Source organism: Corvus kubaryi, unplaced genomic scaffold (genome assembly GCF_017639235.1).
Source record: "Corvus kubaryi isolate FWS band 111438036 unplaced genomic scaffold, C.kubaryi_AGA036_p1.0 37126, whole genome shotgun sequence".
Taxonomy (NCBI): Eukaryota; Metazoa; Chordata; class Aves; order Passeriformes; family Corvidae; genus Corvus; species Corvus kubaryi.
Window position 1 is genome coordinate 3,611 of NW_024581031.1, and position 24,621 is coordinate 28,231.

At 53.8% G+C, this 24,621-nt stretch overlaps 1 protein-coding gene and 1 long non-coding RNA gene across 12 annotated transcripts; both read right to left on the minus strand.

Annotated features, from left to right (window-relative positions):
• Positions 1 to 3,837: 3,837 nt before the first annotated feature.
• LOC121661212 lies at positions 3,838 to 11,337 on the minus strand. 10 transcript variants are annotated; one of them, XR_006014877.1, is made up of 5 exons: positions 11,239 to 11,337; positions 10,256 to 10,349; positions 9,168 to 9,742; positions 5,375 to 8,998; positions 3,838 to 5,198 (listed from the first exon to the last, which is right to left on the minus strand). It is a non-coding gene; the product is annotated as an uncharacterized LOC121661212 (long non-coding RNA). The 10 variants fall into 10 exon arrangements; XR_006014871.1 differs by having other exon boundaries at positions 10,156 to 10,349; XR_006014878.1 differs by having other exon boundaries at positions 9,168 to 9,281; positions 9,648 to 10,349.
• A 2,335-nt stretch (positions 11,338 to 13,672) lies between these two features.
• On the minus strand, positions 13,673 to 22,261 carry LSS (lanosterol synthase). 2 transcript variants are annotated; one of them, XM_042021126.1, is made up of 21 exons: positions 22,052 to 22,261; positions 21,839 to 21,977; positions 21,653 to 21,761; positions 21,149 to 21,270; positions 20,746 to 20,842; positions 19,857 to 19,992; positions 19,532 to 19,640; positions 19,105 to 19,223; positions 18,590 to 18,687; positions 18,430 to 18,457; positions 17,763 to 17,819; positions 17,498 to 17,569; positions 16,733 to 16,783; positions 16,440 to 16,589; positions 16,005 to 16,101; positions 15,709 to 15,814; positions 15,418 to 15,483; positions 14,911 to 14,991; positions 14,444 to 14,614; positions 14,050 to 14,128; positions 13,673 to 13,963 (listed from the first exon to the last, which is right to left on the minus strand). In XM_042021126.1, the coding sequence occupies exons 2-21, from the start codon at positions 21,915 to 21,917 to the stop codon at positions 13,772 to 13,774; spliced, it is 2,019 nt and encodes a 672-aa protein (XP_041877060.1). In that variant the 5' UTR covers positions 21,918 to 21,977; positions 22,052 to 22,261; the 3' UTR covers positions 13,673 to 13,771. The 2 variants fall into 2 exon arrangements, with proteins under 2 accessions (XP_041877060.1, XP_041877059.1); XM_042021125.1 differs by lacking the exons at positions 18,430 to 18,457; positions 18,590 to 18,687 and having other exon boundaries at positions 22,052 to 22,134.
• Between the last annotated feature and the right edge of the window lie 2,360 nt (positions 22,262 to 24,621).

Sequence of the window (24,621 nt, forward strand, 5' to 3'; positions counted from 1 at the left end):
GGGAGCCCCCAGCACTGAGGTCTCTGCTCGGGGCTCTTTTTGCCGGGTGCCCTGGGGGGGCCTCGCCTCGAGTAGGGGCCGCGGCTCGGGGAGGACCCGGCGAGCGCTCGATGTCCCGTGGACAACCAGGGCAGGAGCATCAGTGTGGTCAGGCCGGCCCCGTGTCCGCAGTGGAGTCCCTGTGGAATCAGGGATGCAAGAGTGCCCTGGGTAGATGCCAGTCAGAGTGTTGGAGGCCTTTCTTTCAGGGTACCCAGTCGGGAATCAAAGGACGAGTCGATGTTCACAGTCACTGAGCTGCTTCAAGCACGATGTCAAGAATGCAACAGTCGCGGGTTTGAGCCCCGTACAGAATGACAGTCGTCCCATAGTGAAATGTAGCCCTCACACTTAATGTGCTTGTGGCCTTTCTGTGAAGAAAGGGGAAGGACCAGAAAGGCAAACCCTCCTTGTGGCTCACTTATCAAAATGCCCTATGGGTATGTTACCGTGTCCCGAAGCCATACGGAGGAGGAGAGAAGATCCAGCAGGCAGGAACTGTGCAGCAAGATTGATTTATTTAATTATTTTACAGACTCTTTCATGGACTTTTTTCTTCATAGTCTAATTGGACAAAGGATCAGCCACCCCTTGGGGTGATTGGCTAAAATCCTAAAACATCCATTGCCAAAACATTTTTCTACTATACTATAAACAAGACTTTTCCAGGTTGCAGGTGTTTCATTGTTTATAGAACTCTGCTACTATCTTCTTTGAGAGAAAGGACTTAGAAAACACCAAGAAAATTCTTGCTAGAGCATTTTTGTATCCACACTCACTCACTTCCAGCTCGGCGCTGATGAACGCCAGAGATGCAAGTTCCAGCCCGGTACAGTTCCAACTCTGAAGATTCTCCCTATGGTGAAGTTTAGTCCTGGTGACTTTACAAATGGTGCTGAAGGGAACTGATCAGAGGCTACATCCTGCACGACAGACCTCAGCTCTGTGACTGGGCTGGGCACACAGAAAATGCAAGCACTTGAGGGGCACTTGCCTCAGCAACACACAGGCTGAGATGGACACCAAAACCCAGCACCATATGCACTCAGAAAACATTTCATTTTGCCTCACACAACTCAGCCTCAAACGCACACAAACCCAAACCCAACATACAAAAACATTACTACTGTTTTTCCTCTCAGCTACAATCACTTCACCACTCTTCCCACACTTCACCCTCCCATATTTACACCTACGTACACCTTGCATCACTGCAATCATCACTTTTAAACACAATTGACAACCTTTAGCTACTTGTTTGCCTTTAAATATGGAATCTTTGCTTTCTTGTACATTTTCATTACTTCTCAAACATTTCAAAACTTGCTTTTGGGCGTTTCACTTGAATTGCCCAGTACTCTCTATGTTGTCCTGGGGCTTTGTAGCAGCTGGGTTAGTTCTTTTAATAGGTATTTTGTTTAGGTACAAACGAAACACTGCCAGCCTGGCCACACACCCTCCTCCCTCTGAGGGGGGGTGGGTTGGTTCTGCAAATCCCTAGTACTCTATCACCTCCCTGGCTTTTTTCCCTCTCCAGCTCTTTGGAGGCAGTTTCCAAGGAGACAAACTCATTCCTCTTGGGATTGTCCACAAAGAAAGCCCAAAACTTTCTTTTAAAAGAGGGTTTTTTGGACAGATTTATTGGATTTTTAAGATAGGAAGGAGACTGTCTGGTAACTCCTCAGAATCATTCAGTACAAAACTTCTCTAAAACAAGCAGGCTTATTTGTCTCTAAGACCTGTAACACTTTCTTTTTCATCCCTCTGCTTACCTTTGCAGGACTAGTGACAGGTTTCTACATATGCCCTCTCTGGCTTCTTTCCTCAGATGCTTCAAACATTCTGTTGGTGGGATAAAGGTCACCTTCTGACAGACGGTTTTTTTTAGTCCCCACTTTGCTATAATCACTGTTCCCAGAATGCCTCTGTTACTTGTACAGTGGATGGATTTCCCAAACATTAGAGTCCTTGAAAGCTGGACCCCAAGAGATGACGTGGCAGGTGGGAGAGACCACCGTAACCTCCCCTGGTGTTAATTAATGTGGGAGGGCATGTCCTGAGCTCTTTCCAGGTAAACTGGAGTTATGATCAAAGAATTGTCAAGTCAGCAAATGCCAACCCAGGTGAGAGGAACCCTCTCCAGAACAGACACTTGTTGCCACCATGACTTGTACCTGAAATTTGCATTAGTCAGAAATTTGCACTGTTACACTGTGAGGAATGTCCAGATACAAAGAGTTGTGTCAATGACCAGATGAGGTCTCATGGTCACTGTGTGAAATACTGGGCAGATGACCTCTCCCTTGGATGCATTTTTGGATATCAGAGCCATGTACACCCATAACATGCTTTCCATTTGGTTTGTTTTTCATTATCTTTTAGTATTCAGGAAAAGAAAGAATAGGTTTATTACTGCTGGCCTGGGCCCTAGGGTATATCACCATGTCCCGCAGCCATAGGGAGGAGGAGGAGAGAAGATCCAGCAGGCAGGAATTGTGCAGCAAGATCGATTTATTTAATTATTTTACAAACTCTTTCATGGACTTTTTTCTTCATAGTCTAATTGGACAAAGGATCAGCCACCCCTTGGGGTGATTGGCTAAAATCCTAAAACATCCATTGCCAAAATATTTTTCTACTATACTATAAACAAGACTTTTCCAGGTTGCAAGTGTTCGGTTGTTCACATACTCTGCTACCTCTTCTGCATGAGAGAAAAGTCTCTCATGGACTTAGAAAATAGCAAGAAAATCCTTGCTAGCAGCATTTTTGTATCTACATAGGTTTAAGAAAAAAACCATGTCCTTATCTTCTTTACTTTCTCAGGATTTTTCTGATTGTTCCTCCAAGGCTCTTGTTCAGTTTACCAGCAGAGTATAGCTTTGTGTCCAAATCCACCTGGTGTTTTAAAATGCATCTCAAGAAGGGAAGGGTCTTGTTAAACACGAAGGAAATCCGTCTATGTGGGATTGGCTTTAGAACACTGGAACCAGATTCGGAAGGAGGAGCACGGCAGTGCCACAAGCACATGGCTGTTCAATGGATTGCATTTTCAACTCTCACTCAAAATGTCTTCCAGGCCTGTGATGGTGACAGTGGCATCTGGTCTGGATGATGGTTGTTGAGCCAGTGCATCTTTCCACATACACAGTGCACCAGTGGAAGTCAGAAATGCTCAGCCTGTCATTGCAGAGAATTTTCCTGGTAATGGTCTGAGATTAAACTGCAATGGTCTCAGGTAACCCAAAATTTGGAATTTTGCAAGAACCTGAGCTTCCATGTGGCACCTGGGGACATGGGCTAGTGGTGGCCTTGGCAGCGCTGGGTTAACAGTTGGACTCCATGATCTTAGAGGGTTTTTCCAGCCTTAATGGTTCTGTGAATCTGTGTCTAATGCAAGAGAAACACCATTGGGGTTGGATCTATTCTTCTGTTCTCTCCCTCACAGGGTTTACTCTCTCTTAAAGACTCTTACCTGCTGATTTTGTAGTTTTTACCATGCTGATTTTGTTGTTTGCGCTCTTTTGTACTGCTCATCGACTTCCTAACGGATGATCCTGACTCACCTCTTGCTTCTGGCAGTTTTCACTTTCGTCCCTTCCCAAGTCAGTCTGTGTCCCAGGACTAGGTCTTAGCAGGGATAATGTCTAGGGGCCTCTCCTGTCCAGGGGCTGACGTTTCCTACAGCTCCTCTGTTCATGTGTTTCAAAATCACTGTTATCCCTCACTTGCCAGGGCCTTGTTGTCCCAAAATGGGTTCTTTCACTCAGTGCACAAGAGGCCAATCCCCACACAGAGTCGAGGTACTTGTTTTATTTGCTGCACAGAAAAGGGGGCAGGGTGGCAAATCCACAACGCCAATGCACTATCAAAAATATGCACTATTTATAAATTTTAGCAACAACGTTAATGTTCATTGACTGAAAGTTACATCATTCTTTCATTAATTAGTATTCTATCATTTATTGGTTAAATGCTTCCCTCACTTCTTAGGCTAATTAGTTTGCATGATTAGTCTTCTTTTGAGTTGGTGAGTTTCGTGAGTCGGTGGCTGTGACTTGGTGGTTGTGATCTGCCCATGCTAAAATTTCCATTTTCCTTTTTGTTGAGTTGTTCTTGTTTGTTCCTTGCAATCTGGCCTCATCTTGACTCTTTCCATTATGTCTGTTTTCTGTTTCTTCTTTTACAGTTGCCGTTGCTTGTTGGGGAAGATGAAACAGGAAAGCCTTATAAATATGATTGCCTGACAAAAGATTTTGGGAATATGAAAACTACAGGCGACATCGAAATGAAAGCCACTTTTGAAATACCAAGTCTTAGTTACTGAACAACTGGAAAACAATGGTATGGCCGACTGAAGGTAATCCCCTCTTGATTGAACAATACCCTCTGCTTGCAGGCAGGTCCAAGGGTCAGAGCAGACCCTACTAGCTCAGCAGAAGGGGTCCAAAGAGTAGTTTTTAGAAGTTAAGATGTAACACTCTATGGTAATATAAGAACTCTTATAGGCTGTATGTAAATGCTATAGGATTTGTATCTTGTATTAGATTGGTTAGTGACAATTAGAATATTCAGTACAGAAGATGATTTATTGTATTGTAAACAGAACTTCAGACACTCTTACACACACTCTTACTACACTCTCTCTCACTTCTTCTTCTTCACTCTCATTCGTCTCGCTCTCTCTCTCTCTTTACTTACCCGCTTACTCTCTTGCTCTCTTGGGCCTGCTCCGAGCTGCAGCTGGCAGCTCTAAGCAGTGCCCCTATACCCACGCCCTTTGCAATAAACCGCATGTTCCAAGATCTGACTTCAGAGATCTCTCGTCTCCGTCCGTCCCGACCGTCCGAACCACCCAAGCTCCCGCAGTCTGGGACCCAACGTGATTGCCGACCCACCCCATAGGCACCTACAGTTGCTGAGGCTGCAATTACGGAGATGTGCTAAATGTAATTTAAGCTCAGCGGTACATCACCCCCACCTTGCTCTGGCTCCAACACCCCTGGGGACCAGGCATCCCACCTGCCAGTTCTCCTCATCCATCCTGCTTGTGCCACTCCCCATCCCACCCCAGACCTTGTCCAGAATGTCAGGTCTGTGCTACCGGCACGTACCTGCGAGAGGCATCTATCTGTGCCCAGCACCATGGTGGCAATGAGCTGGGAAGAAAAGAGTGGGTGGCTGCTCCGTGGGGTCCAGTTCAGCATCCACAAACAACCCTCCCTACCCAGCTCTCCCTAGGGAAACTGAGGCACAGATCCCCCCCCCCCGATGCTCAGCATCACTCTCCCAACCTTGGTTACCCCCACTGTATCCTTACCTTTGCCATCCCTACCTTGCTGGGGAGGGGCTGGAGCTGTGTCCTGAAGTGGGTGGTCTGGAGACGCTGTGCTGTGCTGGTGCTGGTGTTCTGGCCTCTGCAGCACTGCTGCACAGGGGGGATCTTGCACTCAATTACTGCCTTCCTGTGGGATGGGCATGGGGAGGCTCAGTGCCCAGCACTGTGGCACCCTGGGCTTCACCCCACTGCACCAGGGAGTGAGTCAGGAATGCTTCCCAGTGGGACATGTCCCTTCTGCCTCCCCTCCACCTGCTGCATGAGACCCACACCCATCCCACTGGGCTGGATCTGCTGTTTCTTTCCCCATGGGCAGGTGAGCTGGCCATTGCCATGGCAGGTCCAGGATCTGGGCTGTCCCTGATGCAGGGCTTGGTTTTGGGAACTCCTTTTACAGAAGGAAACTGGCTCCCCACCAAACCTGAGGTCAGACTGAGACCAGACACAACTCATCACATGTGGCTTCAGTACCCCTGTGACAGACACCTGGCTAGACAGGGGAGCACAGAGGGTCTCTAAACTTGCCAGACCTAGGGCAAGCACAGCTGACTGCCTGCAGCCCCTCTCTGCTCCCTACCCAGGCGCCCTAAGCCCCTTCTGCCCCCACCCAGGGAAAAGTTCTCCCTTGTCAGCCCTCCCTAAACACTGGGTGCCAGGGATGGGTGCTCAGGTCCCCTACCTGTGGCTGTGCTGTGGCTCCTCCTTGGCAATGGTGTGATGTTGCATACAGGTAAAACCCTATAAAATGAAGGCCCTGTTGCCTTTGTAAAATCATGGCTCAGGCCTGTTATTTCTGCTAGATAAGGACCGTGAGAAAGAGGCATAGCTGAATTACAGGTAGAAAAACATGCTGCATGATTATCATGTGTTCACCCAGTGGTGTGTGGTGATTGGTTGAATTAAGCTTTTTGTGCTTTAACACTATGTAAACAGCTAAGAAACTATAAAAGACACTGTGTGGTATTAAAGATAAGCTTTTTGCCTTCTGAACGGAGTTGGTGTGTGTGATTCGTGAGTGTTGCATCCATCTCAACTGCGACAGTGTGGGGGTGCTCAGTGAGGCTCAGGGGCAGTGGTGGCAAGCACAGGGCAGTGTCGAAGTGCCTGTGGAGGGCAGGAGTCTTGAGTGGGTGACAGGGGACAAAAGACCCACCCCTGCTCAGGGCAGCGCCCCAAGACCCACAGGTTTGTACCCCATGGCATTCTCTACCTTACACCCCTCGGGGAGGGGTCCCCACCCTCTGCTCATGGACGGGGCTACGGACAGGGCTCAGCAAGGTCAGACCTCCAAGGCACCCTCATGCCTGGCACAGTAGGGCACTGCCAGCACCCACCTCCCCCAGTCCCCCCCACACAGTCCCCTGATGTCACCTGTGCCAGGTGCTACTCATGGGCCAGGAACCTGCATGCTGAGGTTCCATAAGGGGCCAGCATCTGCCTATGGTGGGGAGAAAAGGTCTGGGTGAGCTCCTGGGGGGATGCAGCTCTGCCGCCTTGCAGGCAGCAGGATGGTGCTGGGCCCATCACTGCAGGAGCCACAGCATTTGCAGGCAGAACCACAGGTTTTGGAGCCTGGATTCTCCCGCATCCCACCCTGGTGGCTGATGCAAGGTGAAGGACACAGGCACCTTTGCTGCCCAGCCAGCCCTCGAACTGGTTTAATCGATTTGTTAATGACTGTGCTGTGGCTTGCCAGGAAGGCAAGTCACGGTTCAGCTCTAGGGCACCACGTGTTGCATCCCTTCCCGGGGGACAAGTCACCATCCCCCACACTTGCTCCTGGAAGCCTCTGCATCCACACCCCAGTTTTGGTTCAGGAGGGCTCTGTCCTCAGGTGCCCCCTCTTCCTGTCTCCTTTCACGTGGGGAACCTGCTACTGGTGGGGGGAAAAGGCACAGCTGCTTCGTCAGCATCCCCATGGTTTGTTTGGCAGCTATATTGGTCTGATACCAGACGGGCACTGGCTGGGACAGCTGGAAGGAACAGGGCCCTTGTTGTCCCCAAAGCCATCAATGTCCACATCACACTCAATCCCAGCAGTGTCATCATGCTCTGTCTTCATCCCCTCCTTGGGCTCCTTGATGCTCTTCCAGGTCTTCTCCAGCTGCTTTCGGAAAGGTCCCAGCTCCAGGTGATCCAGTTATGGACAGATGCACACCTCAGCCAGCTGCCCCAGGATGGGACATGGTCCCCAGGAAAAAGCCAGGAGGGGATTCTCAGAGGGATGCTGCCTCAGGCTGCCAAGCCTTCAAGGTGCCAGTTTTACACAGCGGGACAAGGCACCCTCACCTTGCTGTCTGTGATGTCACTGAGCTGCTTCTGCACCTCGTGCCAGCACTGCTCCTGGCTGGACACTTGGCTCAGCACCTCCTGCATCCTCTCCTCCAGCCACTCCATGCATGCCTCAAACTGGGTGCAATTGACTTTGGTGCCCAGAGCTGCTTTGCCAGCTCTTTAGCTTCCTAGAAGGCAGGAGAGTGGTGAGAAAAGGGTGGAAGAATGACAGAGGCAGAACATTCAGGTGCAGAGGGATTGTGCCCCTTTCCAGAAAGTGTGGCCCCACTTGTTTCATCACCCCTGCTGGGTTGGTCCCACCAGCCAAAGGCACCTGGAGGGAGACAGAGGGACCTGGCAGACCACAGCTGGTCTGGAAATCCTCCTTCCCTCTAGGCCAGTTCTTCCACCCAGCCCCCAAGGGACAAGGGGCATTTTATCATCCTGCCTGGGACCCCTTGGTCTGGCACTGGAGCCCCCCAAGACTATACCCCATATTACTGTCAGCAATAGGTACTGCTCCTCTTCTTTGTCCTTCTTCAGTTTCTCCAGGGACTGGAACAGAGCCTTCCAACACAGAAAGCATCCCATGACACTGCAGCAGGAACGGAACTGCATCCTGGCTAGATGAGCACCCACCATGTCCACCCCCAGAAAAACCCAGGGAAAGGTACTTTGAACCCACATGGATTGGCAGGTGGACAGATCCCTTGCAGTCCACAGGTTGGGGGATGTTCTGTTACTGCAAGTGTTTCAGCCACACACCTCAGTATCTTTCTCCTTCTGTTGGGAGTCTTGCAGGAGGCCCCCTGTGACAGAGCTGAGCCCCTCACATTCCCATTGCAGGTGCACGACAATATCCTGAATGTGCTGCAGCAGCTCCTTGTCCTGCTTCAGGGAGGATGACAAGGTGCTGCCATGCAAGAGGGGCCCAGCTGCTCCACAGGGACAGAGCCAGGATACTCAGACAATGGCCATGGGCCCTCAGTGACAGAAGGACATTTGCATCAAGGCTTTAATGTCCTTCCAAGCTGCTGACATGTCCAAGCCAATTTGGGGGCAGAGAGAGGTTTCCCCCCAGTACAGCAAAGCCCAAGCAGCAGGGAGGTTGTGGCAGCCCCCAACCAAAGCCCCTTGTGCTGCAGTCTGCCTACCTGGCTTGGCCACCTCAGCTCCCTCCCCACATCCAACCATGGGCAGCCGTGACTCCAGGGAATGTGCCAGCTCCTGGAGCTTTTCATAGTGCAGGAAGAGCTCCCCAACATGCACTCTGGTGTCTGAGCTGCACCTGGAGCATGCTGCCTTCTGCTCCTGCCGCATGCTCACCATTGCCATCAGTTTGTCCATCTGCAGGGAGGGGAGAAGAAATTACCTCTGAGGTGGGACAGATGCAGCACCAGACTCAGGTACTGTTGAGGGTCAGAGACTCCATCCAGCTGGGGGATATGGTCAGGAACTCTGCCAGGAGCACCCCTCTGAGCTGGGAGGTGGTGGGACTGCTCCCTGAGGACCTCACCTGCTCCTGTGGCTGGTCAGCCCTCCTGGACATCAGCTGATCCAGCATGCTCTTCCTTGTCTCTCCCAGCTCCTCCAGCTCCTGTTTTGTCTCCAGCAGTGCAGACCTGGACAGCTTGATGGGGGCAGGGGCAGACTTTGCCTCCATGGGGTCCCTCAGGTGGTGTCTCTTGCCCCCAAACTGGGATGCTCCCAGCACCACTGGGCTCCCTTTGCAGTCCCATGGGGTACAAAAACCTCTCCCACCCTCTCACCCAGCTGCAGGGAGAGCTGATCGCTCATGCCTGCCTTCCACTTGGCTCCATCCTCCCTCAGCTTTTTGACGGCATGCTCCAGCTGCCTGATCTGGGATGGGCAGTGGTGGCAGAATCAGGACATGGACCCCATGTTGTCCCAGCACAGGCTCCCCTCAGCTGCCTCCTTCCTGCCCAAATGCCATCCTGCATTGCTGCAGATCCCTCTGGGACTGCTGCTGGCTCACCTTGTCCTTCTCACCCTGCAGGTCACTGGCCAGGCCCTGCAGGGAGGACACCTGTCTCCACAGCTGGTCCAGCTCGCTGATGATGCTCTCCTGGCCTAGAAGGGCATGGTCCAAGGGAACACACTGTCAGTCAGGGGGTCTTGCCCTCAGGGCTGGCTCTGACCCAAGGTATCCCCATGCCACCTAGCTTGTGGCATCCCTCTGTGTCCCCAGAGCACCAGGAGTGTCTGTAGCATGGGCTTTCTGAGCATGAGGAAGACTGGGTTTCATGCCAGTGGAACATGGCTGAAGGCCTGCTCCTCCTCCTTGGGTCCCTGGAGATGCTGGCTGCATCCCTGGGATGGCGGTCTGGGTGCCAGGGGTTTCTGGCTGCATCCCTGGGATGGTGGTCTGGCTGTGCCAGGATGCTGGGTGTGTCCTCAGGATGGTGCTCTTAACGCTGGTGGAACTTGACTACATTCCCAAAGTGGTGGCACAGGCACCACACTGGATCTGAGGGAGCACCTACCCACTTCTCAGGGATCCCTAGTACTCTCTGCATTCCTGTTTGGGTCTCCAGGGAAACAAGCTGTGTCCCTTGGCTCTGGTCCTGGCTGCCAGCTGCATACCTGGTCCCTTCCTCTCCAACTCTAAACTTGATCTGGGGGTGTCTATGGATGAAGTGGGGGGCTCAGCAGAGGCAGACCAGACCCCATAGCGCTCCTGGAAGAAGAAGGCAAATGGGACCAGGTTGATGGGGCACAAGAAGAGCAGCAGCAAGGGTAGACTCAGCACCCCCCACCCTGTCCCCATGCCCTGTTCTCTAAAACCCCAGTTCACGGAGCCAGAGTCAAGTACCCCACAAAGAGCCAAAGCCAGAGTCAAGTACCCCACACCATCCAGGGATGCAGGGCAGGGGTGACAGGGAGACAAAGGGAGGGATGAGGAGGGGGTGAGGGTTTAGCTCCCTCCCAGGGGAACTGGTGGCAGCTCAGCTGCCCACATGCCTGCTGCACCCTCTTTATGTCCTGTCCCATGCTGGATTGCTCCGTGTTCATCTTGCCCACCTCCTTGTGGAGACCCTGGCACAAACCCATGGCCTAGGACCCCCCATCCTGCCCTGGGGAGCTCATCACACAGCCTGGGTCAGCAGGGATGGGCCCAGCACCTCCTGCCCAAGCCAGACTCCATGCTGGAGCATGGAATCCCATCTGAACAGCAAAGAGCTGCTCCCACAGGTTCAGTTGCTGCCTGGGCAGGGAGACAGTGGGAATTGCTGCTTCATGCCATTGCTTCCTCCTTGCGACTCCCATTCCTTGGCAGTGCCCCACACTCAGCAACAGGCAGGTCATAAAGTTATGGAGTTGGGGAATGGCTTGGGCTGGAAGGGACCTTAAGCTCATCTCATTGCACCCCCCTGCCATGGGCCAGGACACCTTCCACCAGACCAGGTTGCTCCAAGCCCCATCCAACCTGGCCTTGGACACTTCCAGGGATGGGGCAGCCGCAGCTTCTCTGGGCACCCTGTGCCAGGGCCTCAGCACCCTCACAGGAGAGAATTTCTTCCCAATATCCCATCTAACCCTGACCTCCGGCAGTGTGAAGCCGTTACCTGTTGTCCTGGCTCTCCAGGGCTTTGTCCAAAGTCCCTCTCCAGCTCTCTTGGAAGCCGTTTAGGCACTGGAAGAGGCTCTAAGGTCTCCCTAGAGCCTTTTCTTCTCCAAGCTGAACACCCTCAGCTCTCACCCTTTCCTCATAGCAGAGGGCTCCAGCCCTTGGAACATCTCTGTGGTCTCCTCTGGATTCTCTCAAACAGCTCCATGTCCTTCCTGTGGTGGGACCCCAGGGCTGGAGGCAACTCTGCAGGTGCTCAGGTCTCACCTGAGCAGGGCAAAGGGGCAGATCCCCTCTCCTGCTGCCCACGCTGTGGGATCAGCCCAGGACATGGTTGGTTTCAGGGGAGAGCGCACATGGCCGAGGCACGTCCGGCTCTCACACACCAGCATCCCCAGGTCCTCCTTGGCAGGGCTGCTCTCAATCCCTTCATCCCCCAAGCTGGATTGATGCTGGGGGTTGCCCTGACCCGGGTGCAGCACCAGCACTTGGTCTTGTTGAACCTCATGAGGCTTTCATGGGCCACTTCTGAAGCTTGTCCAGGTCCCTCTGCATCACATTCAGTCCTTCAGGGTGTCACTGCACCCTCAGCTTGGCATCATCTGCAAACTTGCTGAGGGTGCACTCAATCCCTTCATCTATGTCATTCATAAAAATATTAAACAGTACCTGTCCCTGTACGGACCCTAAGGGTCACTTGCCTTCTCTTAAGTGTACCGTGACACTGGAAGTGCATGTGGGACAAAGTGGGTGGCATCATGACAAGAGACAGTGCTTAGGATCACCACGGTCATGGCTAAGTCTTGGCTCTCTTTTTATTGCATGTAAAAAACCAGTCTCCATTTGTAGCTCTCTTTTCATGCGCTACAACTCATGAGAAACAGAAACAGATTTCCTCCAAAACAGAAAAATAATCTCAGTAAGTTTTCTTGGAGAAGTCTGGAGCTGCCACCAAGGATGTCAGGTCCCAAAACCATAGATCAAAAGACTCCAGATGCCTGGGATGAATCTTGGATAGATGCCAGAGCTGAGAGTTTCTCCAAAGGAGAAAAATGACCTCAGGTAGCATCCTGGGAGTAGCCTAGGGCTGACACCTGGGATCTCTGAAATCAGAGATCAAAACACTCTAGAAGATTCCTGGGAAGAGTGTCAGAGGACTCCTGGAAGAAGCAGTTTCCATCAAACAAGAATTATACTGAATATATCCTGTATCTACTTTATCTCTTCTGCATGTGCTCAATCCGAAATTGCAGCTTGGAGCAGATTTTAACAAGAGGTGAAATCCACACAGCCATGTCCTCTCAAGACACATCACCGTATGACACTTGAATAATTCAGTTACAGCAAGAAATTTATATGCAGAGTAATATCACAGACAGGTGTAAAGATGTCCAGAATTTGGAAAAGGCAAACAGGGCTGAGTTGAGACAGCCTGAGTTGAATCTTCTTAAGTAAGTTTTTCTATCTTGCTTATCCGCATGAGTGTAAGCAGCAGGATGATGGAAGTGATCATTCCCCTTTAGTCAGCTGCTTCCTTGATTATATTTTTCTGGGGCTAAATGCATTAGAGGAGGCACAGGCTCCCAGCATAGCCTGGTGGAGATGGTGCCCATACGTCTGGGGACAGGCAACCCAAGCCACATGACATGAGGCTGCTGTGCCAGCTCCCCTCTGCTTGGGACACACATTAGCAAACAGAAAGGAGAACACAGTGAAGTTCCTCTTGCATCACCCTTAGCAATTTATTATCCCTTTGATTTCCTGCTCTGACAATGACCTGTGAAGGCCCCACGGCACCATGGCCTGAGCTGGGGGAAGGCTGGAGCCCTGGGGCTCAGGCTGTGCCATGATGCCAACCACCTCATGGCTTTCTACTTCAGCTGCCCCTTTTCCAAGGGCTGATGGTGACTTCACCTGCGGAAGCTAGGTGCCACCAGCTGGGGGACAGAACAATAACAAAATTAAGCAAAGTACTCCTTTTTCCCGGACACCTGGGGGAGGACAGGTGTCCTTCCCCTCCCAGCACAGGCTCCAGAGCAGAGAGAGCAATTCAAAGGCCATCACTGGCACCCACAGTACGGAGGTCAGCTCAGCAAGGATTGTGCAGTGCCCCCACCCCCCTGATGGTGGGCACAGGGGAGGCCCCAAATCCCACACTCTTGGTATAGACAGACAGCTTGCAATGATAAAAGGCAGCCTTGCAAGCCAGGATGAGAGTCTGTCCAGATGTGGAATACGACACAGCTTGGCTGCTTTGTCAGATCTTCTAAATGGTCTGAAAAGGCACTTCACTCCCCATCTGGGGATGGAGAATATACCTGGAAAAAACCTTAGAAAGGGAATGTTTAGAAGAGGTTCAACAGCAAGCAGAGGCTCTACAGCACTGGCGCAGCACCCCTCCCTGTCAGAGGCAGGAGTCCACATGCTAAGTTAGTCAGCACTGAGCCCACACAGCACACACCCCTATGGCCCCATGCAGATGCTGGGATCCAAGACAAGTCCAGGGCCATGGCATCCCCAGCATCCCAGGTTCAAGCAGACAGGGCTCCCTGCTCCTCCTGCCCCGCCCCAGCTGAGGGTCTGGCTCTGGCTGGCAGCTGCCCAGCCAGAGGGCTGTTGGGGTGCAGCCGGCAGAACCGCCCCAGCGTCCAGATGGGGAAGATGTTGCGGTATGCAGTGTAACTGATGGCACATGACTTGTTGAACACTCCAGCAATGTTCTCCTGGGAGACAAGCAGAGAGCAGAATAGTATGAGTGATAGGGGACTGCTGTGTGTTCAGGAACACCTTGGAAAGGCTAAAGATGTACCTGAGGCCAGTCCCCATTGGGCAGCTGCTTATCCATCAACACTTTAATGCCCCTTTCCAGCACACCGATGTCAGGGTACCTGCAAAGCACAAGGGAGATGTGAGCATCTTTATCCAAACCACCTGCAAGCCCCCATCCACGTGCCTGGGGAACTCAACCACCTCTAGGCTGCCCCAAGCTTGCCCCAGGCATGCTGAGTGCTTTGGGAAGGGCTCCCCACAACCCCAAGACACTAGATATTATGAATATGGCACCATTTTCCCAGGCTGGAGGCCTGTAGTCACGATCAAAAGCTTTGCTTTGCACTGGGTCACACCAGCCAGGCCCAAGGTCACCCAAGCCAGCTTGCACCTCCTTTTCCCTGAGCACTGCAGCCAGGTGGGGCTGCTCTTACCTGACAGCCATGAGCCCTAGCAGGGCCCAACAGGTGTTGTGGATCTGCGACTCAGCACTCTGCACATACGTGCGCTGCTCACAGGACTCAAAATCCTCTCCCCACCCGCCATCTGCCATCTGCTTGGAGACGAGGAACTGGCAGGCCTGGGCCACCTCTCGGCAGACAGTCCTGCAGGGATAGGGGCCAGAATCAAGACAGGACTGGGGGACATAGAGTGTTTGGATGCCCACAGCTCTCAGCTGCAAAGAGAAGCAGTGCCCATGGCCAGGACTGCCCCGAGAGTTTGAGGGTCAGGCAGCAAGTGCCCTGGCCACACTGCAGGCACAGGATTTGGGAGGAACAGTCCCTGAGGCAGGAGAGTCCATGTGCATCCAGGGCCAGGGCATCCATCCAGCCCCACCATGCAGTCCTACCCTGTCCAAGGAGGTAGGTAGGGGCAGGGAACCCAGACATCCCCTTCTCACCCGTCGTGGTACATGTGCTGCATACTGGCAAACGCCTCCAGACCAAACCAGGTGCCATAGGTGAAACAAACCCCCCAGCTCCTAGGAGGAAGGGGAGAGCAGCACTGTCAGAGGTGCGAGGCCCCAGGGAGAGGCAGGCTGCAACACAGCTGTGTTCACTGAAGAGAAGAGCCAGGCACAGAGCTGCAGCCTGCCTTCCCCTATGGCCCAACCATGCCCAGTCCCAGCAGCACCAGCAGCCCAGTCCCAGCTAACTCAGCTGTCAGCAGAGCTGGGACCACAGGAGCTGGAGCCACCCCAGACTTCTCTGGGTCTTGTGCAATGCACAAGGTACCTGTTCTACCTGGGCTGAAAGGGAGAGTAACTGAGAGCAAAGCGCACCAGCTAGAGGAGGATCAGCCCCTACTTTCCCTACCGCAGATCCTGCCAGCCAGGAATGCTAGCCATTATGATCCCTCTCCCACTGGGGCAGCCAGAAGAAAACTGGGTGCTGGGAACACAGCTTACCCTTCCCAGGACCCATCTACTCGCTGCTTCTTGCGACAGAAATCCAGGCCCTTCTGCAGAGTCTCCCTGGACAGGAAAGAAGGCATCCACTTCAGAAGCAGCTCAAACTCAGTGTCTGCTTCACTGAGGGCTCCATCAGCCCCTCTGAGGCTTTGATGGGTCCCATTATTGGAGGGGACAAGAGGCAAGAGCATGCAGACAGGCAGCTACATTGTTCAGGAGGCCATGGCAGGCAGCTTGGGACAGTGGGCCTGTCTTCTCCCCTGCCCAGCTCTCATCTCAGTGTCTCACCTGATCTCCAGAGCTCGGTGCTCAGGGAACTGGCTCTGGAAGTGTCTCAGTGCTTGCATGACAGCTGATGTGCACTCCACATACGTGTAGTCAATCATGATGTCACCTGCCAGCAGGCAAAGGGTATCAGTGCCACAGCCCCTGTGTGGGCAAGCCTCCAGGCCAGCCGCTGCCAGCCTGTTCCTCAGACCCAGGGCACACTGATCCCCCATCAGGCACCCACTGGGCATGGTGAACCCAGGCCACTTTGTCCCTTCACAGTGGGCAGGACAACCAGCCCCCACAGCTTCCCTTACCAAACACCTCGGAGGGGTTCAGCAGCTCCAGTAAGTGGCCTCCTCGCTTGGTTTCATACGTGGCAAAGCCTCCATCCGAGTTCCTCATGCTCAACAGCTGCCCAGACAAGCAGAGGGGGGGGGGGGGACAACCTCATGGGCAGTACTACTCCAGTCTGGCCCCAAGCCAGCTGTGAGGACAAAGTTAGACCCCCAGGTCTGTGCGGCTGGCAGAAGACCCAGGTCCCAAACCACCATGACAGGCAGGCCCAATCTGGACCATCACATCACATTAGGTCACATAGGCAGCTCTGAATCACAACAAAGAGTGTTGCCACACCAGGCCTCATACTAGCTCAGACCAAACCAGATTTAATACCAGATCTAACAATTCCTTGGGCCTTGGCTTCTCTTACAGTCCTGCATGTCCCTTGGCCTAATTTTTGTAGCTCTTACCACATTCACAGCATCAAAGAGGCGCTCAGGGGGCACAAGCTTGGCTATGAAGGGGCACTTCTCCTGCAACAGCATAACTGCCTTCAGCCCCTCTGCTGTGCAGTCTGCCACGATCCAGCCGCAGTCCCGTGTGCTGAAGGGGAAGCCACCCTGGAAAAGTATCAGGTGGGCTTAGGGAGCAGGATCACCTTCCCTCATCTACTCTGTTTGTGGAAGAGAGCAGGTGCTGCTCCTGATTCCTACTCCTTCTGCCCCAGTCGTGCATCCTTAGAGACCAGTCTCAGCCACCATACCTTATTCATATGGCGATAATATTTCTGGTAGTCAGGTGGGTTCTCTGGGATCTGCAGGAGGCAAGAAACAAGTGAGGGCAGCCTGGAGGTGCCTGGCTGCAGGACCACGGGCTGAAACCATTGCAGGTGCAGAACCATGTGGGAGTGGACAGCACCTGCCTTCCACTGAGGGAAGTAGACAGGAAAGAGGTCAGCTCTGGAGCAGGGAGAAATCACCTTTTGGCCTGGCTTCAGCAAGTGTTGCTGAAGTCCCCTTTGGAAGCTTGCCTGCCAGGGAACCATCTGCTTTCAGTGCTCCTGCTGGCAGCACCATGAACAAGACCCATGACTGCATCTGCACCAAGCTGCTGGTGACAGTGACCCTCACCTTGAGCCACTGCTGGCCAGGCCAGCAGAAGCTGAGCTCCTACAGTCACTATCCAATGATGCTGAGTTTCCCAGAAGGGTGCCTCAAATGTGTCAGCACCAGACAAGATGAAGGGCAAAAAAGCCTAAGCTTTCAGTTTTCCAGCCTCTCTTAAGCTCAGATAGCCAACCCAAGCATCCCTGGGCCTCGCCAAGGTCCTCTCCAAGCTTCAAAGATGGTTCCCTGAAAACAGGGAGCAGAAAACAGGAGGCTGGGCCTAGGACTTTGCTAGTCCAGCCCTTCAGAAGATCTCTTCAGAAGATCTCTTCAGAAGGCATCAGATGCATCCAACAGGGTTCTGAGCAACAGCCAAGCCTGCACAGCCAGCGTGTGAGACACCACTGACCAGCTCTGCTTACCTGGGAGAACTGGAGGAACTCATGGGCGTTCTGGAGGCAGGAGGTGAATTCAGGCATGTCCTGGGCTTCTGCCTGGAAACAGAGATGCACAGTGAGCAGTCAGCAAGGGGCCATAGCCAGACATGTTTTCCCAGCTCAGTCAAAGGACGCCAGGCCAGAACTGGCACAGCAGAGCTCCAAGGCACAGCAGGAGCTCTGCTTTTTGGGGACACGTGAGCAGAGACCATTTTCCCAAGGCAGCATGTAGCACTGAAGGGTGCATTACCTCCAAGAAGGCTTGTATGGCAAAAGCAGTATCCCAGAGCTGGGATCCATTTGTGCCCTGGAAGAGAGAAAATAGACAGTGAGAGGCAGGTGCTAGCAGCAGCCTGACTCAGCTGTGGGGTCTATGGGACAGCACATCCCTCCCACATTACCGCCAATAGCTCCCGCTACTCTGTTTTGTGTCACTCTGGATCACGGCTGATGTGCTGGCACAGAGGACAGATGTGGCAGGTCAAGGGACAGCAAGGGGACACAACGTAATACAGCTACATCAGCCTGCTCTGTGCACAGCCAAGGCAGGAGAAGTGGCTAGCATTAAGGAACAGCAGGATACAATGGCTCTGAGAGAAGCAGAGCTCAGACCACATGCAGGATCAGGGGCCTGGCTTTCTCCTGCCCTTCTCCCAGGACTCATGAGGATGGAGGGAATGGAGGCCTAGAGGTGTCCTCTCAGCTCACAGCCACAGGGAGGCAAACTAGCAGAACAGACTGTACTCCCTCCTGGCACAGCTGGGAGAAGTGGCAGTGAGACACAGAAGGCCACCAGGCACCAGAGGTGAGACGCCAGGAGCTCAGGCTCGGGATGAACACGCTATCTCATTACTCCATGGGCTGCCCCAGCACACCAGGGTCCCTTCAGTCACAAGTGAACTCCTATAGCACTTCACCTGCATCTTCATGCCGTCGAGGCCCAGCCTGTGGGAGGAGAGAGCACAGTGCTGCAGCACAGGCACAGTGGGAGCACCAGGAGGCAAGTCAGGAGCTACGGTGTGCCTAATCCACAGGGATCAGAGCCCTGTGCTGTGTCGGGTCACACTCAGCCCTTACCAGAGATAGTCAGGGATCCTGGAAACATGCTCCTGAAAAGCTGGGGAATCCTTCCCTTCCATGAACCAGCGAACCAGCATGTTGATTGTCTTGGAGATCTACCATGAGGAGCATTGTCACTGCTCTGGATAGAGCTTCTTCCAGCCCCAGAGACATATATCCCCCCACTCTAGACAGAGCCATCCAGAGGTTGTCTTGGCCTTGATCCCAATGGCTCCACCTGTGGCATCACTCAGCATAGCTGAGTTAGTGGGGCAGGTGCTTTTACTCCAGATTACTCCAGAATTTACTCTCAGATCATCTCCCTGGACCTCAAGGAGAGATACTCCTCACCAGGGCCACAGCTGTCCCCATGCCCTCTTGCAGCTCCTGTGCCCTGTTAGCCTTAAGCTCTTGAGCAGCAGGAGCAGCAGGAGTTGAGCAAGATCTGGTGGTTATTACATGCCACAATTGCACAAGCTGGTCCTTAAAGAACAAAGGGTGAGATATTAAAGGATTAACAGCAAGTGTCCTACCGGCCCAATGCTGATGCACTTCGTGAATCTATCATCAGCTTTGATGTGGTCGTACAGCTCTGTGATGGCTCGCTGCCGCAGCGCAGTGCTGTGGTGGGCTTCATACACATTCATGATGGCTACAGGAGAACAAAGGGACATGCAGTGAAAAATAAACTCAGATTCACTTGCTGCGCCAGGCTGCACCCCAGCTCACACAACAACCAGTTGAGCAAAGCATCAGCATAGAGCAAAGCTCTGCCCCAGAGCAGCCTGAGGACATGGGCACAAGGCCCTGCTGCTCTCAGGGAGGGAGAACCCCATAGATTACATAATTCCTGTCTCCATCTCAGCTGCAGGGCATACACCAGTAGCTGGCAGTAGACTCTAAAGAGCTTTGAGGGTACAAGGCTGCTTCAGTATTCCCTGCAGCAGCTCCCGCACTCACCATAGGCAGCAGCCAGGAGCCAGCTGTGTGGGGTGTACACGTCACAGGCAGCCACGTTGTTCCTCTGTGCTGGCCAGTCTATGCTGGCGTAGTCTTGCACATACAGCTCCTGACACAAGACAGCAAAGGGCATCAGCCTGGCCAGCCAGGAGCAAGCACCTGGGGCAGTTACTGCTGGGAGCTGGCTCTGCTGTCTGACAGACACCATGCAGGTATGAGAGCTGCCACTTAGCAAGCCAGAGGCTGGCCCACAAGGACACGGCCAGCACAGCAGGTGGTCATGGAGCCACATATCCTTGTCCAGCAGGATCGGCTCCTTCCTTACCTGCCTCAAGCTCCGTATGAGCTCGTCCTCTTCTGCTGACAAACGCTTGGCGTAACAGTAGCTCATGGGAAGGTAAACCTGGCGGCAGTGACACCAGAGCCGTGACGGATGGGCTGGAAACCATGTAGGAAGCAGCCTGATTGCAATAGAGAAAGTGCTGCTGTGAGGAACAAGGAAGGCAAAGGGAAACATGGAGAGATGTTGTGCGCAATGTCCAGAGCAGGGCATGCCCCTGCACTAGGGGATATACACACAGCCTGGCCCTGCTTAGATTCCCCCTCCAACAGGGATACTCCCTCCTGACACCACTCCAGGCCCACCTGATGCAGGGCAGGGAGGACCTCAGGCTCAGAGAAGAGGAAGGGGAGAAGCCAGTTCAGTCACGTGGCACTTTGAAGGCAGAGGCCTGGTCTGACAGTTAATGGCATTTGCTGACAAAGCACCAGCAGCTCTTGGTACTGTGCAGCCCCTGATTTCCTCCAGGGAGAGTGTCATACACTTTCCCTCTCTGGCACCCAGGAGCCCTCTGAGTATTCAGAGAGGTACAAGCAAGGCAGCCTTGCATGTGGTTGTCCCTTCCTGATAGGGTCCAGTTCTGGCTGCTGGAAGATACTGGTGACAGGCAGGGAGCACATGAATGTATTAGGGACCCTGTGGGAAATGCTAACAGGGCTGTGCTCTGGCATCTCCCTTGGATCCAGTGTTCAGTGCTGCCCACCTACTGGCTGGTGGGCTGCTGGCTCCCAGCTCACAAACAGCCTGAGCACCTCCAGTTCCTGGCTGTAGCTAGTGTTATCTCAGCAATCACCAGTGCCTGGGACAGTTCTGGGTCAAGGCTGGTGGCAGGACTGACACTAGCTCCTCTCTCCACAGTGAGGGGGGCACATACCACATCTCTGGGAGAAGTGTGTTCATTCCCTCCCAGCTGTAAACGTTCAAGACAGCCAGCCAAAACTTGCCCCAGGAAGGGATTCCCACAGCACCTCCTGCACAGAACAGTATCAGTTTTCAGGTTAACACAGCCATGCCAGCTCCCAACTTTCTTCCCCATCACAAGACCCACTTCTCCCCATGTTTGGGAGCACACTACTCAGGTTGGGATACATGTCCCGAAACAGGGCAAGCAGGCAATGGTACAAAAATGCAACACAGCTTCCCATCATTAATTGAAAATGCAGTTGCCATGAAGGGCAAGTAAGAACAGTTCTTCCACTACCTGGCAGCCCCCAGTGTTCCCTGAAGCCCTCAGGTCTGGCCAGACCTCTCACCAGTGTACCAGCCCCATGGCTGACCTTTGCTGTGCAGGTTGACACGGGCCCGCACAATGTCAGGATCATCTGGTCCAATCCCCAGGATCCTCAAGGCTATGTAGTTGAGGGCTGTGCCAAACACTGTTGATTTGTCTTCCACATGTCTGTCAGAAGCATATACAGAAACACCATATCCATTAGCCAGACACAAGCCACTGCACAGGGCTGTCTCTGTTAGGGTGAAGTGGGATGCCGGGGTTGACTTTGGAAAAGAGGGACCTGACTAATGCAGGAAGAAACATTGCTCTGCACTACCCTGTCACACACAATGCTTTGGGATATAGTGCCCCAGAGGAGATGTGGCCAGACTTGATGCCATAGCCATCCCTGTGAAAAACAGTGCACCTGGAGCGCTGCACAAGTCCAACCACCCAGAGCTATCACAGGTGCTCAGTCTCCATCCCTGAGCCTGGGCAGATCTGACAGCAGCTCCAAGTCCTGGATCTTGGAGGTGCCATCACTCAAAGAAGCATCTTTGCTACTCACAAGCCCCAGCCTCCGTCCAGGAGCTGCACAGAGCGCAGGTAGCGTACCATCTCCTTCCGGAACTCCTCGGGCAGCTGGATTTTGGCCGTGTGGCAGGCGATGAGGAGACCTGGAGGACCAGACAGGCCGGCACTGCGGAGAGCCGAACCCCAGGGCACTCACCCGCGGGCAGGTGCCCAGGCCTACCTGGCAGCAGGAACAGCGGCCCGCCGTAGTCGCCCGCCCAGTGCCCATCCTCGGCCTGCAGCGCTGCGTAGAACCGCATCCCGTTGCGGGCCGCCTCCCGGGCCGAGCCGGCCGCCGGCAGCGTCTGCAGCGCCGCGCCCTGCGGGGAGACAGCGGCACCTCAGCGCGGCGCTCCAGGCAGGGCCCCGCCGCCCCGGCCCGGGCCCCCCGCACCGTGTCCAGCCCGAGGCTGTGCTGCTCCAGCGCCGTCTGCGCTCGCCGCTCTCTGACATCGCCATCGCCCAGGTAGCGCCAGAGCTGCCGCCCGCCTTCGCAGCGCAGCCGCCAGGCCGGCAGCTCCGTGGCCGCCGCCGAGCGCCGAGGGCCGCCACGCCGCCGAACCGCCCTGCCAGACACGGGCACCGTGAACCGCGGCCGCCACCCCGATCCGCCCCGCCGGGACCCCGCTGCTCGCCGCCACCGCCACTCCTGATCCCGATCTCACCGCAGGGATCCACCCAGTGCCCCCCGCCATCGCCGATCCCGACCCCACCGCCGGGACCCACCCGCTGCCCGCCGCCATCGCCGCTCCCGCTGCCAGCGTCGGGGCCGCGCCGGGGCCGCGCCGCCTGGTCCCACATCTCCTCACGGGCGGCAGCCAATGGGGGCGCGGGCGGGGACGAAGCCCGCCCCCCGCCCGGCCCTCGTGCTGTCCCCGTCCCGCCCCATCTCTTCCCGTCCCCGCGTGCCGTGGGACGTCGCTTGGCCGGTTGCCGGGACCTGACTCCTCCGTCCCACGTCTGCCCCCGGCACAGAGACCGCGCTCGCTTCACCAGGAGTGCCATCCCCCCACAGACCGCGACAGCCGTCCTGTCTCTTTGGGTGACAGCGCCAGCCCCTAGAACGACAGTGCACCCCCAAAGTCCGGGCGTGTGGTTTCCATCTTAATGGAAATAATTAAATAACGCCGGCCCAGCCTGGGTGCCCAGCTCATGTCCTCGTGGGCCACGAGGGACAGAGGACACGTGTCTGGGTGCAGTGCCAGCCATGGGGACAGTGCACCCTGATCCACGGGTGCACAAACTCCCGCTGCCCCCGTGCTTCCCCGCTGCTGGCACCACCCTTGATCACCGTCCTCAGCTCTGCTTTCCCGGGGTGTCGGGCACTCGCTAAACACGGGGGCCCTGGCAGAGTGAGGAGGGGTGTGGCCGGCGGGGGTGACAACCATAAAACACTGTGTTTTTGTCAGGTATCCTCACTATGAGCCCTGCCTTGGTCCCCCCAGCCCGGGAGGGGGGTGTCACCTTCATGCGGGTGGTGCCGTGGGACAGCAGTCCACGAGGAGGTGGCAGAGCTCCTCCTGTCCTGTCCCAGTGATATGTCCCCATCTCTCTCCTAACACCCCCAAATGTAGCATCACTGCCTTCCCAGGCCAGTGAGCAAGTGGGTTTCAGCCCTTCCAATCCCCTCAGCTCAAGAGGGCTCCCCACAAGGAGGCACACAGGGATTGTAAATCCCAGGGATGCTGTACTTGCTGCTGCTATGCTGTTGGAAGGGCTGGGTGGAAATTTAATGTGTACTTGTTTAAATGGAGTGATAAAATTTCTTTCAGCCTTTCAGAGTGACCTGGCTTCCCTCCTACCACAAGAGGTGACACCAGACCAAGCTAAGCAGGCAGAAAAGCCCATCCATGCCTTTGCACTGCCCAGGGACAAAAGAGCTACTCCCAAACGTGACACCCATCAGCACCCCAGGACAGAAAAATACCTGTCTATTAATACTTATAGTTATATAATCATTAATACTTATTGTATATAATGCACACTACAAGTTGAATTTAAAATACTCCTCTTCTAGCAAATAGCTCTTCACTCATGTCCAGAATAATGTCAGAGATTATTTGGAGAGAATACAGTAATTTTATTTGGGAATTAAAGAATTAATTTGGTATTTATTTTATAAACAAGGCTTAGGTCATGCACCGGTTCAGTCCTGGCTGTGTTCAGTAAGAGCAAAATGGTTTTTTGGATGATGCTGGACTTCTCCTGGAGGGAGCATGGGTGGGGATGATGTCTTTGACCTGTGTCTCATCACACTGGGACTCAGGAGGGAGAGCTGTGCTACTTCTCTTGCACAGTTTATGTGAGCAGAGGGAACTCTAGAAGTTCACTGACATGGGTGTTTTATCTGGGGCTTAGTAGTCTGTTTACTTTTGTTTTAAGAAAAAAAATTGTCATAATGAATCTGCCTGAAATGAGGTTCATGCAAGTATCTCCACTTCTCCGTGGATGCCAAAATCTTAGGATAATTTATGGTAATATTTGGCTAAGGGGAGTGATGGAGGATGAACAACTTGGTTTTACTTTTCTGTCTCTGTACAACCCACCTGCCCTAGAAATTTTTAATAATTGCCAAATTCCCGTTACTTAGGCATTATTTTCATACAAGTTTTGCTGTGTCTGAACCTCAGCTGGATTCAGCCAGGCACTTGCTCACCTCTGGCTGCTGTGCTTGTAGGTGCCAGGGAACCTGCTCCTGTGGGAGCTTTGGGGTTCATTCTGGACCGGGCGTAGACGAGAGATCTCTGAAGTCAGATCTTGGAACATGCGGTTTATTGCAAAGGGCGTGGGTATTGGGGCACTGCTTAGAGCTGCCAGCTGCAGCTCGGAGCAGGCCCAAGAGAGCAAGAGAGTAAGCGGGTAAGTAAAGAGAGAGAGAGAGCGAGACGAATGAGAGTGAAGAAGAAGTGATGAAGTCCTGTTTACAATACAATAAATCATCTTCTGTACTGAATATTCTAATTG